This window comes from Choloepus didactylus, chromosome 2 (assembly GCF_015220235.1).
Source record: "Choloepus didactylus isolate mChoDid1 chromosome 2, mChoDid1.pri, whole genome shotgun sequence".
Lineage (NCBI taxonomy): Eukaryota > Metazoa > Chordata > Mammalia > Pilosa > Megalonychidae > Choloepus > Choloepus didactylus.
In genome coordinates, this window is record NC_051308.1 from 94,341,483 (window position 1) to 94,357,977 (window position 16,495).

At 32.3% G+C, this 16,495-nt stretch overlaps 1 protein-coding gene and 1 non-coding gene across 4 annotated transcripts in view; one reads left to right on the top strand and one right to left on the bottom strand.

Annotated features, from left to right (window-relative positions):
- KIFAP3 (kinesin associated protein 3) overlaps window positions 1-16,495 on the top strand; it is a 194,726-nt gene that overhangs the window by 154,816 nt on the left and 23,415 nt on the right. For all 3 annotated transcript variants that reach the window (XM_037825375.1, XM_037825374.1, XM_037825376.1), the window contains exons 18-19: window positions 3,747-3,936; window positions 9,688-9,787. In XM_037825375.1, the coding sequence (XP_037681303.1) occupies window positions 3,747-3,936; window positions 9,688-9,787 (290 nt within the window). The remainder of the gene's footprint in view (window positions 1-3,746; window positions 3,937-9,687; window positions 9,788-16,495) is intronic.
- Window positions 3,526-3,605, bottom strand: LOC119528340. Its single transcript, XR_005215647.1, has one exon. It is a non-coding gene; the product is annotated as a small nucleolar RNA SNORD79 (small nucleolar RNA).

A 16,495-nucleotide genomic window follows, 5' to 3' on the forward strand; every position in this document is an offset into this window, starting at 1 on the left:
TAACTAATAAGAATATTAATAGATATCTAAAAGAAAAGAAGGGAAAGCTTAATAATTTTGTGGCAAAATTGCCATTAGCAGTACCGTAGTCAAAAAATATCTTCTACCTCTACTAACCTTGGTTGAAAGGGAGCATCTATATATTTTCACAAATGCACAGTGTAAAGCCCATAAAATGATACTGACACTAAGAAATTGATTATGTGAAACTTTTAAAATTTAGTAAGTAAAATTCTAACAAATAATGTTATAATGATTACATTTATTACAAAATTCTAAATTTATTCTTAACCAGAAATTCATGCTGTGATGATGTTTGACTTGACCCTCAGCTTTGGCTGAAAGTTGCTTAGCATATGACTAAACCTTATATTTGTTCCACCTCTAAGTTTTCATGGCCATCATGTCCACTGGAGGACAGTGCTACTGTCCAGCTCCCCTCCAACTCCTTTTTAAACCACTATAAACAAAAATGTTTTAAGATGTGATAGAGGAATTTAAAGCCAAGGACCCTAGAAATGGGGTGACAAAAAAAACCTCTAAAGCCATTTCTTCCATCCATGCTGTTATTTCCAATGTCCGTTAATAGTAAATGAACACAGTACTTAGAAGTAACCACAACCTATGGGACAAGTAGGAAGATAGGTTTGGCTGCAGCTTGTAGTAAATTGCCTATCTGTCCTTCAAAAACATTTTCCAGGGACTTTCTCTGTAATAGGTGGTGTTTTAGCTTCCTAGCTGCTAAAACAAATATCATACAATGGGTTGGCTTAGCAACAGGAATTTATTGGCTCATGGTTTCAGAAGCTAGAGGGCTTGTCTTCTCCCAGGATTGATATCTTCTGGCTGGCCAGCAATCTTTGGAGTTCCTTGTCTTTTCTGTCTTGTGGCAATTCATACGGTGATGTCTTCTTTCCCTTCTGGGTTCCATTGACTTCTGGCTTCTAGCTGCTCCCCATTGCTTCCCTTTGTCTTGACTTTCACCCTTCTTGTAAAGAACTCCAGTAATCTAGATTAAAGCCTAACTTGATTCATTTGGGTCACATCTTAACTGAAGGTAACATCTTGAAGAGATCTTATTTACGATGGGTCCATACTCATGAGAATGTGAACCAAGGCCAGGAAAATGCAAACTGCAGTACACAGTTCAGTCCACCATAGTCCACCCTCTGAATCCCAAAAAGACATGTTCTTCCCACAGGCAAAATACATCCATTCCACCACAGCATCCCAAAAGCTTTAAGTCATGTCAGAAACAATACTAAGTTCATAAGTACAATCTCATCAAAATCGGTATGGGTATGATATGTCCTAGGGCAAAATTCCTCTGTCTGATGGACTTGTGAAACCTAGAACATAAGTTATCTGCTTCCAATATACAATGGAGGGAAATGCATAGGATAAACCATTCTGGAAGGGAGAAATTGGAATGAAAACAGGAATCATCATGGGTACCAAACAAATCCAAAACCCAGAGGGGCAATTCCTTAGATTTCAAGGTCTGAATTTTTGTCCTCTGGGCCAGATAAGAGTGGCAGCCCCATCCCTTCCATTGAAGTGCACAGTGGCCATGCTCTTCCTAAACACTGGGGTTTAGGCGCCACCAACTCTGAGAATCGAAATGGGGTCCACGTTCTCTATGAATGCAGGGGCACAAACCCCACCATCTCCAAGCATTGGGTGGTGGCACACTCTCCCTTAAGAGGTGCAGGCCTGCCCTTGCATAGGGTCGGCCTATCCTATTCACTCATGTGAGTGGGCCTGCTCTCTTGGCCTAAGGTAATCTATTTGGTCCAGACCTCAGCTTTCATGGTTCTGCCCTTGAACATATTCCTTCTTCAGTTCGTTTCTTCTCTGTCCCTTTCAGGCGCTGCTTCTGTTCATACAAATTTTGCAAAATCCTTGTGGACTTTGTGTACAGTACAAATGGGTCCAAACTATCAGAAAATAGAACTTTACATAGATCCTTCCTGGATAACTGCATTTCCAATCCTGACTTCCACTGGCCTGGTGGATTTGATCCATGTCAGCTACACCCTCTCTAGCAAAAGGTTGTTCAGTTGAACCCTCATGTGGAGCCTTGTCCTCTTGGGACTCACTTCCTAAAAGCCCAGGGAAGTCTTTAATAGAGCTGCTTCTGGCCCTAGTCACAGAGCACACTACCTGGTTAGACTGAGTATTTTCAAAATCATTTGCTGGTCCCTTTGTTCTTATGAGTTTGATCCTTAGTTTATCCCTTTCCTCATGCACTTTACTAGATGCTGCAAGGAGATACCAGCCTGCACCTTACACACTTAGCTTGGAAATATCCTTAGCTAAATATCCAAATCCATCACTTATGGGTTCCACTTTCAGTTCAACATCAGAAAACAATTTTGCCAATTTCTCTGCCACTTTATCTCTGCCTTTCCTCCACTTTCCGATAATGCATTCATCTTTTCCTTCTAAGTCCTCATTGGAAGTACCTTCAACAGCCACATTTCTACTGAGTCTCTTCAAAGCAATCTAAGCTTTTTCTATCAAATGTTTCACAATTCTTCCAAAGCCATTTCTACATCTTAGTTGTTTGCAATAGCAGCACTCCATTTTCCAGTAAAAATACTGTTTTAGTTTCTTACCTGCTAAAACAAATACCATGCAGTGGGTTGGTTTAACAAGAAGAATTTATTGGCTCATGGTTTCAGAGGCTAGAGGGCTTAATGGTATCTTCTGGCTGGCCAGCAGTGTTTGGGATTCCTCATGTCATGTGGCATACACATGGTGATGGCTTCTGCTTTCTCTTCTGGGTTCCATTGACTTGCAATTTCTGGCTGTTCCCCATCTCTTTGACTGAGTTTCACTTTGCTTATAAGGGACTCCAGTAATCCAGATTAAAGTCCACCCTGATTCAGTTGGGCCACACCTTAACTGAACTAACATCTTGAAAAGATCTTATTCACAATAGGTCCTCACTCACCAGTGTGTGGGTGGACCTAGACCAAGAACATGTTCAAACTGGGTACACAATTTAGTCTGTCACAGGTGTTAAGGATACAGCAATGAAAGAGCCACACAGTCTTGCTCTTCAGGAGTTCATGTTCAGGGCAGGAGATGGACATTTAAAGAAACAATTACAACTGAATAAGATAACAGTATTTTGTGGTTGTAACAAAATTAAACTCAGTTTTATTTGTTTTTATTAGTAAACCATTTAAGAAGAGGAGTACTTTAATAGTGCTTTTTTCCCTACTGAAACATATTATCCAAACAAAAAGATACAGCAAAATGTAATTTTAATGCTAACCACCTGTCATTCATACTACAAATAATTATAGCCACAGAACTCTTTGGAAGCTGAAGTCTGATTGCTTACATAAATTCTGGCAACATTTAGATAAATAGTCTGTGAAACTTAAACTTCTTCTACTGTTTGCCATTGCCATCAGTGATTGGTAACCCAAATAGAGACTTATAAAGAGTATCTGTATTTAATTGCTTTTTATTCTTAATTGTATTAAGACAATTCTCAATAGATTTTTTTTTAAATATTGTTTCAGTTAAAAATTCAACTTCATTCTCTTTCTGAGAGATTCTCATTAATATTAAAAACCATCATCAACTCAACAGACTTTTTTTTTAACGTTCCTCTGGTCGAAAGGAATTCCTGCAAAATTCTCTTTTCATGAGATAAAAGTACTGTTATCTGAGTGCCAAGGAAGTTCTTTAGTTAGCTTATATAATAACAGCTCACGATTTGTCTTCAATAGGAATATGATGAAGAATGGGCTAAGAAAATTCAGAGTGAAAAGTTTCGCTGGCATAACTCTCAGTGGCTGGAGATGGTAGAGAGTCGTCAAATGGATGAAAGTGAGCAGTATTTGTATGGTGATGATAGAATTGAGCCATACATTCATGAAGGAGATATTCTCGAAAGACCTGACCTTTTCTACAACTCAGGTAAGAGGATATCCAAAGCAAAAAAAAAAAAAAAAGTTTGCATGTTATAAATAGGAATTATGATATGCCAATCTTGCTCATTCCCAAGCTTTGTAAGCACTTCTTTTTGTTTATAAATAAAGTCTCCTGATAATGATTTCAGATGTTATATCTGTACACACCAAGCAAATCTATTAACTCATCATTATTTTTTTCCTAGTCTTAGAAGTAATCTCTACAAAAAAGTCTATAGTAAGGAAAATTAATTGCTCTTATAAGTTTATTACTTTGTAGACTGTATAACAAATTGACGTCTTCAAAATTTCTGACTTCTATTTGAAACGTGATATTTTTCTCTATTCTGCATTTGTTAAATTCATAACTTATGAATTTATTTTGTCTTCCAGTGTATTTAGTCTTAACAGTTTAATTTTGTCACAGTTTTGCTTTATTTTCACACATTTAACTTCTCATGGTTGTTAGAAAGATTTAGACACTTTATAGCACTAGTTTGTTTGAAACTCTGCCAGTGCTTTCAAGGTAAAATTTAATTTTTACATAAATGCTACATACATTACTTTGTTCATTCTACCATATTACTTTTTTCCAGGGATGAATTTGGCACAAAATTTGGTAAATTTTTGCATATTTTGGCTTTTAATGCATTACATTGTTGCCAGTATTAACATTGCTTCATGGAAGTCATTTAATTGAGGTGAAGAAGGAAAGGATTTCTTATTAAAATCTGTAACAGGTTGGAAATGAAAAGCATCAAAGTAATTGTCATATCTGAATTAATGGTTCACCTTTTATTATACAAATATATAATATTCAAATATTATACATAAACACTAATATTCTTAAGCTAGTAGAAAATATTCTTTTATATTTGATATAGATAATTGAATCCTGAAAAATTGCTGCTTTGTTTTGAAAATTAAGTAGATTTTGTCCTAACTGAACTTTACAGTAGTTATGAGATACTGCTGCTCCATCTGTTTCAAACCAGATGGAGCAGATCATTAATTTCAACCAACCAGAATTTCTTACTTCAGTAATGGCAAGCAGCCGTTTCTTACATATTCAGATATTCCTGAGGTAAAATGATGTAAAATAGATATGATATGAGTTATTTGGTTCATAGGAATCAGAATATTCTTAGGATCAGGTTACTTGCTTTGAAGATTGATAGCTACCTTTCAATATGAATTATTTATCAGTTTCCAAAACCAAATAAAACTATTAACCACATTAGTATTCAACTTTGTTTTTGTAATATAATTAGAATTTCAAATTCCTAAAAATATTTCCAAAGAGTTATACCACATTTCAAAAATTAATTAATATAAAATAAACCTCTTAAAATGAAATTATTAATATATTTCTGTGAGAATTTTCATAATTAAAATGTATAACTTACGTTTTTCTGGGAAAACTGAATTATGTATAATTTTATATTTGAAAATTTAAAAATAGCAGTAGCTGATGAAAAATTAATTAAATAAATAAATAAATAAACATAAATAAAGAAATTTAAGCTGATGAAAAATAGATTAAAAATTTGGAGGGGTGAATTTATGAATTACTGAAGTTCATTTTCCATTGATAATTTATCTACTAAATCTGCAACATCTCCTTATCGCAAATGGAAATCTAGATACTGTTGGCCTCTCAATTATATGCAATTGTATCTTTAGAAAAAGATTGTATTTTACATTTAAGCAATTGTAGCACCACAGATGTGTTTGAATATTTGAGTCATCGTATTTAAGCCCCTGGGTCTCCATGAAACTTGAGGCTGCTTCCAACAAAAGCAAGATTAGTAGCTTTTTAGCCACAGAGGTTAAGCTCACTGGCCCATGAGTCCCTGGCTCTTATCTTTTACTCTAAAATGAAATGGCATTTGCTACACCCTAGTCATTAGAATTGCCTTCAATTATTTTCAATTAATTTCAGACTATTAAAATATCAGTCAGAATGTGTCTGTTTCTCCCCTGCTATTTTTAAAATTAAATAATCTTAGTATTGTCATATGACATAGGAATCTGGCATCTTTTTAGTTACAGTAATTTTTTTTCTTAAAGTCTAAAATAATTGTGATTATGGTCATGGATTAATTTCCTTTTCTGTCATGAAAATGAGGTTGTTTGCTTCTGTACTTTTTTTCTGTAGTGAAAGTATAGTATAATTATAAAAACTGTGCTGCTGTTACACATTTCTAAAAGACTTTTTTATTTTATTTTATTTTTGTTCTTTTATTTTTTTGTTCTTCATCATGTTCTTGTTACTTGACTATATCCCTGGAATATGAAGCTAAAAATGGTTTGTTTCTGTCTCAGGATCATTCATTGTAAACCCCTAGTTTTCATTTACCTGTGTGTTTCTATGATGAGTCTTATGAGGATAAAGCCAAATAACTTTGATCATTTTCATCATTTCTTTTTCTCATTTTCTAAGTTATTGACATATATTTTCTCCCAGTCACAATTTCCCTTGTAACTAGTTTGTCAAAGAGCTCAATATTATAAATTCATTTGATTTTAAGAAATGAAAATAAAGTTTATTTCAGTAACAATATATAAGAAGATATTGAGACTTTGTGTTTTTTACTTTTATTCTCAATGTTTATAAGCCAGTTTTTTAACTAATTTTCAGAAATTAGAAGGTTAATAAATTACCCGTGCTGACAGATTTGCTTTGATTTCATTCCTGTTCCAATATATATACCCCATTTTGTTTATAAACATCTTTATCTTTATTACTTGGAGCATTTCAGAAAGGTGTTTTATATATGTGGTCTAAAGTGCTTCATATAATTTAATAACTTAAAATGTGTATAATGCTTTGCAGCACACAGAGTGCTCTGGTATATATCATCTCTGTTTTCTGTTTGTTTTCTGGTTATTTAAATGTTACATGGAATTGTTTGGTTCCTTGTTGCTGTCTTTCAGACAACAAGGCTAAGAGTAGGAGCTTGAGAAGGACACTCCTAGATTTATCTAGGCTCTGTAATTAAGGAGATATGATTCTTCTTTTCTGCTATTTGTATAAAATTAATTTTGGATATAAAATGCTGAGAAACAGATGAATATTTCCAAGAAGTTGAGGTACTTGAGATGAGGCTTTAATGGAACCTTTATACCTCATTCTAGGGAAGAAAGATTGCTCATATGTCAGAGCTGCCTAACTTTTGTCACGCCATTAAAGGGAAGTCTAGAAACTGCAGTTTAGTGTGGCAGTGCCCTGAGATTATTAAAAATAAACTTCAAAAGTATAAACAGTTTACTCCTTTTTTACTCACTTAAAATTAGGCTCATTATATTATTAAGCTAGTTGTGTTCTGGCTGATACAATTTCTGACTGGATCTTTTAAATTCAGAAACTTTTAGTTTGATTTCTATTTGATGAGCTCCAATTTTGTCGTTCCCTGTATTCCATTTTCCTTTGGCTACTCATTGTTCCCCTTGAAGACAGTGGGCACTACAAATTGAAAAGTTGTTGAGAATTTGATCACAGTTTTTCATTTAATTTTTGCCTAATCTGGCTCTCTTCACTAGGTCATGCTTCATGTCATAAGAACTTTTTAACATAATTCAGGTATCTTTTTATTTGGTTGTATTTATATCTGAAATATTTCTGAGTGTTAAATTTAAATCTTTAATTCTCTTGGCATGCTGAATATCTTTGCATTCATTTACAAAACGTGTCATACATTTTATTTGGGGATTCTACTTAGCTTTTTTCCTCTAAAATCAGCAGGTTTCTTAAATCCTGATCTTTAATTATCTGGTTTTAATTTATCAGAGGAACTTGTTGATTTTTGTGGTCTTAACCTTGTTAATTTTAGCCACACTTTTACAAAGTCTTGGATCCAAATAATATTGGTTTTATGCTCAATCTGTGGTATCTTGGAATTTCCCATAATTTCATTTTTTGTAATTTTTTTCTGTGTTTAGCTCCTCTTTTGATTATAGACTATTTTCTAGAGGACGTAAAAACTGAACTATACATTACTGACACTTTTAGTGAAGACTCAAGCTACCTCTCAAGTATGTTAAATTTAGTGAAGAAATAAAACAAATACCTAAGATATTTATTAACTGTTCAACAATTAAATAATGATACAAGTCATTAATATATGATATGTAACAAATGGAGATATATATATATAATATATATATATAATATATATATAAATATATATAAAATATATATATATACACATACATACATGCACATACCCATGAGTATTGCAGGCAGTATTATGGAAATACAAATCAACTTATTAATTTGTCAACATTATTACTTGGTTTACCATTCACTCAATTTTTAATACCCTTTTCCCCCAAACAGATTCACTATTTTAATTTTATCTTTCAAGACTCCACCTCCGCAAGTAGAGATTTTCTAACCTTCACAGAATTCAGTAATCCCTCCATAACCTTTACCGCCTCCACCACCCATTTGGTACATACATACATTCCTGTTACAGATCATTTTTAGTGAATTGTATTATTTAATTACATATTAATGTTTGTCCTATATTTATTTCATTTAAGTTAAAATTTGTGAAAACAGATTATGTATTATAATTTTTTTATATTTCCTACAGGACCTAGCATAATGTTACTATGTATGTGATAGATGTAAAATGATCATGTGGTAACTGAACAATTTACATACAGTGTGCCCTATATATAATCAGTGTGGAGAGTGTGGCCTAGCCAACATTTATCTAAAAAGTCACTCAGCAACCCAGCATACTTTAAGAAAAGGAAAGTTTAAAATACCTCAGAGCTGTCCAAATAGCTAGTACAAAACCATATGCAAAAATATATTTACGTTATGCATTGGAAAGTCCAAAACCATCAGTTAGAGCTTTTTTCCTCAGATCCTGTTTATTCTTACCTTATATATAATTCTATCAAAAATTGGTTATTTGGATTCTTACGTTGGAGCAAATGATAAAGTGGTACCACTCTAAAATCAGTAAAAAGTGATAGTAAAGACCTAGATTTAGGAAAGGAAGTATTTTATAAGCAAAGAAAACTCAAAAGCTTAAAAGTGTAGAGCCTTTTAGCATGGCTAATTACCCTAGGGTATGACTGTATACTAATTGATTATTATAATGAAGATTGAGTCATAAAGAAGTAGTTAAATTATGTGGCGCATACCCTTTTAAGAACACAGTATAAAATAATACATTTACAAAGATTTCTAACTTCAGTTCGTATGTATGAGTTTTAAGTTGTGGCACTTAACATGTTAGACATTGCTTATCCAGAAATTCACTTATTTGAAATACCGAATTCCCTAATCATGCTATATGAAGGAAGCACTCTAGGTATACAATGTGGGACATACTAAAATGTTGCTTTTTACTGACACCATGCTATTTACTTGTGCTGTTTCTTTAGCCTAGACCAACCTTACTGTCCCTCCCTCACCTCACCCCCTTATCGTTTTCTGTTTCTTCTCCACAAGACTGAAAGCTTCTTGAAGGCAGAGACTGTCTTATTCATCTCTCTACCTAGCAAAGTACTTAGCACTTAGCAGATACTCAATAAATGTTAAATTTTTGTGCTGAGCTGATGGGAGACAGAACATTTAAGCACGTATGGTCTTCTCTTCATAGAGAATAGCATGTCATGCTAACATTTTTCTTTCCAAATGAAAAAGTCCAGGTAATTTTCTGTTGTATTGCTTGGTAGGGTGGTTTCCTTTTTATTCCCACTAATATATTTCACTATTTACTACTTTCCTTCTTCCTAGATGGATTAATTGCCTCCGAAGGAGCCATAAGCCCAGATTTCTTCAGTGATTATCACCTTCAAAATGGAGATGTAGCGGGTCAGCATTCATTTCCTGGCAGGTAAACAGTTTTCCAAAAAAAAAAAATCTAATGTATGGTATGGAGAAAAACATATTTTCTCTTTTGAAGAGCCAAAATTCTCTTCACTCCCTATTTCTATTTTTCATTAATGGGAAAAATTCCTCAGTGTTTTGAAAAACAGATTTATTTGATTTTAAATTAACTTATGAAGTCACATTTTCTATATTTAAAAAAAAAATCACAGATCTGAAAAAAATTCACTTCATTACTTTGGAAAATACAGGCTGTTTGTTGCAACACACAATACTTTTGCCAAATTAATAAACATTTCCCGTGCTTTCCAAACTCAATAAAGTATAATAGAAAATGAGAACACAAGAAATGTATTTTAACAGTTCACACATCACTTGAAAAAAGTCTTGGTGGTTTGATTAAAGACCATGCCTCTCTAGATGGCAATCAAGTAAAATATTTAAGGAAAAAAAAATCTGACCTGCCAGCATTGTTCTATAATCATAGTAAAGTTCCCCCTCAGCAGATATCCACCTTCATTACTGGTGTCATAGATTTTTTTAAACTCTTGCCAGAAAGTTTAAACAGTATTTTCACCTCCATATCATTCCTAGAGGTGTAATATTTTAATTCAGGCTGACTCTTGAAATTTCACATTAAGGTAATCCAGTGAATAAGTATAGTCTTATTTGCATTTTAGACAATAGAATTTTTTTTTTAATTATTGATTTAATTTCTTCTTCTGAAATTTAACATTTAAGTAATGTGGCTATTTTCTGTTTGGAGAATGTGTTCATATATTTTTTAAATAAAATAATACAATTGTGACCTTCATAACTCCTTTTTTTCTGTTTTTCTTTTTAATGACAGTTTTATAAGGTCTAATCCCTATAAGGCCCTTGTTCTAATGGTTCTGCTTTCCTGATCAAACCCTAACCAATACAGCCTATATTTTGGATGTCCGTAGGCCTAGCTAAAATTTTGGAATTTTGTTACTGTTGCAGGAGGAGGTGAATAGTTATTATGGGTTACAACATATTATAACTTCTAATAGTCACTAGTAATGAGCTATTTTAATCCAATAGTAATAATTATAATTGCTACCATTATTGATCATCTATTGTATACAATCTGTTGTACAAATATTCATCTTATTTTAACTAGCACAGCAACATTTTAAAGCAGACATAGCTGAACTTATTTTATAGATGAAGAAATCAAGGCTCTAAAAATTAAAGTTTAAGTAACCAACCCACACAGGCAGGATTTGAGAACGAGAATTTGAGCACAGGACTATATGTCTCCAAAGCTTATGTTCTTTCTAGTACAACATGCTGCCTCATTTGGTAGGAAATACAGTATACTGTAGTGACTTTTAAAATATTTTTACCACAACCCACACTAAGAAATACCTTTCATATTGCAACCCAGTTATACTTACATGTTTGTATGCATATATGTATATACATATATATCTAAAACAAAAACATCTCAAAATAATATTTACTCTTACTATCAGTAACACCCTTTAGTATGTTCTGTTTTATTCTATTCTGTTTCTTTTTTTTTTTTGGGAGGGGGCGCAGATTGCAACCCAGTGAGTTGATTTCACAACTCATTAATGATTGTGACCAAAAGTTTAAAAGCATGGTAGAAAATCATGGGAGTATTACATAAAATGCAATGATATATATAATGCACCTTATATGTAGTTTAGTGTTCTGTAGTGAACTTTAAATAAATAATAGCACTTTAAAATGAAGTTTCATCAGTGTACTGGATTGTCATGGCAAGAAACTCCTTGCCTTAGGACATATAAGCTAAGCATGGTTAAAAACAAGAAAACATATGGCTTTTGATTACTTCTGATACTTCTGGCTGTATTAGCTGTAATTATTTAAAGAGAGCCTCTGTTTAATCATTATAACTAGGGTACTCACGTGACAATCAATTTTACAAATGTTTTATGAAACATAAGTGGAAAAGGAAGAAATGATTTGGGTATATGATGCTAAAATATTTATATCAAAGAATTTTGCCAGTAATATTTACAAGATGAAGTAATCTGCTATTTGTATTTCTCTATAAGCAAAATATTATTTTTGTACCTTCTGAAGATACTGTTAATCTAAAAAAGAGAGGCTGCTACTAATCATGCATTAGTTATTTGGAAAAGACTTGCTTTCTTTTTTATGTAATTATGCAATTTTTAAAAAATTAACAGCTTTCGCTTAAATTGATTATACAGATTAATGATCTTGTGAGCACATCAGTTCAGCAAAATTTTAATGACGTTGGGAAAATCATTTACCTTTGTACCTTACATTACTTTTCAAGGATAAAAATATTTAAATAGCTTTTACTTCATAAAAGACATGTCACATTAATGTTGGCTTAAAGGATTAGTTAATAAAACTTTCTGTAAACTTTTTCAAATCGAAAGAGTGCTGTACTTATTTTTTAAACAGTTTTATTCACACACCATACAGTCCATCCAAAGTGTACCATCAGTGGCTCTCAGTGTAATCACAGAATTTTGCATTCATCACCATAATCAATTTAAGAACATTCTCATAGCTCCAGAAACAAAAATCCCATCCCCCTTCTACCCTCCTATTATTGACATTTAGCATTGGTATACTACCTTTGTTACAACTGATGAAAGAATATACAATATTAATGTTAACTATAGTACACAGTTTGCATTAGTGTATCTTTTCCTATATACCACCCTATTATTAACACCTTTTAATAATGACGTACATTTGTTCCTGTTCATGTAAGAACATTGTTATATTTGTACAAATAACCACAGTCATCATCCACAACAAAGTTCACTGTGTTATACAGTCTCATGTTTTATCCTCTAGCTTTCCTTCTAGTGACATACATGACCCTAAACTTCCCCTTTCAACTAGAATCACACCCATAATTCAGCACTGCTAATAACACATACGATAATGTGCCACCATCACTTCTATCCATTTCCAAACATTTACAATCAAACTTATTTTAAAATTCTGTACAAATTAAGCATCAGTTCCCCATTTTCTACCTTCATTTTATCTTCTGACAACTTGTATTCTAGATTTAATTTGGGAATTGTTTGCCCTTTAAAAAGAACTTCCCCTGAGAAAGTTAAGTCTTTCATCTCTTGTCTTTTATAATTTGTCAGGCCTTAAATCACATAACTCTATCTTTTATCTTTTTTTATTTCCAGAAAAAATAATTTACAATGAATTTCCTCAAATTTTTTTGTAGATGATAGATCAAATGAAAAGAGATCCTAAATACCAGCAGAGATACAAACAGAGTATCCATTGTAGCCAAAGACGCATGGTTGTTCTTTTCCACATTCTTTTTTATTGACCTACTCTGGAATCATTTACTTTTTCTTTTATTAAATCATTTTGGTTGGTTAGGATTCTCCTTTTCATAGGATTTCTGTGCTCTTCTTTGCTAGTAACAAACCATGTATATTAACTCTGGCATATTTTTTAATTTTGCAAATATTTAAGTATTTTAAATTGCTACATAATTATTCATATATTTTAGTATGATAATTTTGCCACAAAATATCCCAGATGTGAAATTTTAAACTAGAAACTACCTTTCAGCTTCTGATATCCAATAGGTGGATTTAAAGCTCATTAGATCAAATAGCATTGCCATAAAACACAGTTTCTGAAATTTTTCATTTTAGCTGATTTTAAGTAAAATTAAGTATTTTTTAAGAAATGCAAGTTCATCAAACAGAAGTTGCAGAACTCCTATTTTCGTCTCTGCTATGAAGATAAGAATAAGCAGACTTAACAGATATGAACAGTTTGAGTTAACTATGAAAAATAATGTCTTGATTAGTTTTAAATATTGAAAAAGCTGACAATATTTTCTAGATGTCTTTAAAAAGAGGAAATGTTACCATTTGGATTTTTTTGTTTTTTAAATCACGGAAATCGGCCAGATGACTTACAAATTCCTTTCCTGCTCCTTTATCATATGTCTTTGATAAATATGCACTGTTAGATTCTCTGGACAAAGAATAATGAAAGATTAATGTATTAAATGTGAATTTTTATCATTACTATTGTTTTTAATGATTTGAGTGCCAGTGGTATGTGGGATGAAATATGAAACAGAATGTGACAGTGCCAAGGGGCATACCCTGCAGCCAGTACTCATGGCTTTTCAGTCTTCGTTGTTTTTTAACATTTCAGTTTGAGTAGGTTCATGTGAAATAGATGATCCCAAGCCCCTGTAAGATAACCGAGAATATTTTTCTTAGTTGTCCACAGAAAGATTCTTCACTTTCTTTTTAAAAAGACAAAGTTCAGTAATAAAACAAATCTGTTAAAATGGAGATGTTAAGCCAGATTTAGAGAGTTGTTTGAAATGTTCAATTTGGTATTTTCTTAAAATCCAAGTCAGGGGGTCCTTCTTAATATGAATACTTGCATTTTTGTAATATATCAAGGGAGTTTTGGAAACAGTGAAAACTGTTAAACTCATCTATCCCATTCTACAAGGGAGACTGGATGTTTGATAAAATAGATAGTGGCAGTTGGACAGCGAATTTTGGGTTTTAGACATATGTCACTATCATTTTGAATTTCTTGGCGCCAGTATTTCCCGACATTTAGAACTAATGTAAAATGCATTAGGGCTCCAAGGCATAAGCTATGGAGTTGCCAATCCCAAAGCGTCAGATGTAAATCTTCCCCTCCCAAAATCTGAACTGGTGTTAGAAAGTAAAATGTAACTTGCTATTGAAGCTAATTAAAAATAATAGGAGCAAGACTAGCTTTTTTCCCTTTATATACCATGTATCCGCACCATATTTTTTGGACCATTTTTTTTTATTATAACTCTTACTTTTCAAGACTAACAAGAACCTTATGTTGAGTATTTTTAAACTGCTCCCAGCTTTTACAAATCAGTTTTTGTTGAAGTAAAAATGGTGCATTTTTCTTTTATAGTAATCCAATTTTCATAAACTGGAAAAAAAAAACTTGCAGAGACTGCTTAGGTTTCCTTGGGGCTTTGAAAAATATTTTTTAAAGGGCCTGGAGTTCTTCTTTGTGGTTAACACAGTGGTGTCATTTACTGACCATTTCACTGGGGTCAAAGATGAACTAGATGCGTGCATTTTCTGAGCCATGTGATTCTGACACATTTTTTTTCTGTGTGTATGTTATCACCTGCCTTTTTTTTTCCTTCTAGAATACTTCAGTATTAACTTCTGTGCGTTATATGTATTGTATATCACACATATGTATCTTTTTTCTGTTCTCTGTGATTTAGTTGTTTCCAAACATTAAATCACAGTTGAAATATTAGTCACTCAGTTGCACATTTAGAAATACTACTGAATAGAACTCATAAATTATTTCCTTAAAATATAAAAAATAATCTTTTGTCCAAATTATTAAAGGTATGATTTTTCCTGTAAAAATTAGACTAATTACTTTAGTAATAAGGCAACCTTAATTATACCCAGCTATTTAGTTTACTCAGTTTTTTCACTTGAGAAAGCAACCTCAAAATTTTATTCTTTGCCTAAGAAACATCATGTGTCAAGTGTATAACTAAGTATCATTACTAGAACTATGTATTATGAGTTTTTTTAAAAGCATATATTCAAAGGAGAAGTCAAATTGTTGTCTTGGTCACAATTCTTCATTTGACATGCAAAAAATTCTTTTATATTGAGGTGAAAGAGTAAGTATGCTTACAAATTCCCTTCTTTGATAAGTCCCTTATCAATTTTAATTGAGAAACCAAAATCTAAACTCTTCATTTTGTTCTAACAATTTAAGTTTTAGCACCCTTCATTACTGTGACAGTGGTGTAGAAATTATGTGGAAGGATCAAAAGAAAGTGAAAAGAACCTCCCAGAAATATTTCCTTTGATAGACATTTAGACCAATTGACCATTTGCTCAGCAACATTGTAAGGACTAAATTATTTGATAAACCCTTATGAAATCTTTAAAGATAATCATTAACTAGAATACTGCTTATTTAGTGTGTGATTAAATTTTTATCAAAAATGATCATAGCCTTTTTGTTATTTATGGATTTCTTTTCCTATGATTTTTTCTGTGGAGGAACTTGCCTCATGGAGCCTTTAAAAACCTCCTGACTTTAGTAATTTTTGCAGACATGAGTTACAAATAAAGCATCCTGTTACCATTTTTTACCTATCAATTGCCTTCAATTTTTTAATGCTAATACCCACAAGTAGGAGCAAAGAGGTACTCTGATACACCTCTGATGGAAAATTAAATTGGATGAAACCTTTATGGAAGGCATTTGGAAATACAGAACTGGTGCCTTAAATTGTTCCCTTCTTTTAACTCAATAACTTCACTTGAAAGAATTTATCCATATGAGGTAATCAGAGATAAAGACTAGATAAAGAAATTATTGTGTGTCAAAAAAAAAATAGATTCACTGAATGTACAGAGATATAGTTATTTAATTGTGGAATAAACATATTTTTCCACACCTACTTTGTGCCACAAGGTTTTGTCCACATATTAGATTATATTTCACAGGTGTTCTATTTTAAGTAACTATATGAAGGTCAACATAGATTAAAAAATAGATACATTTAGCCATAGTTTTTCACCTTACATCAGATTTTTAACTCTCTTAATGATTGACCACAGAGACTTTTTAACTTGCTTTCTTATTGATAATTCTCTTTATATAAAAATATTATTCACCTTTGATG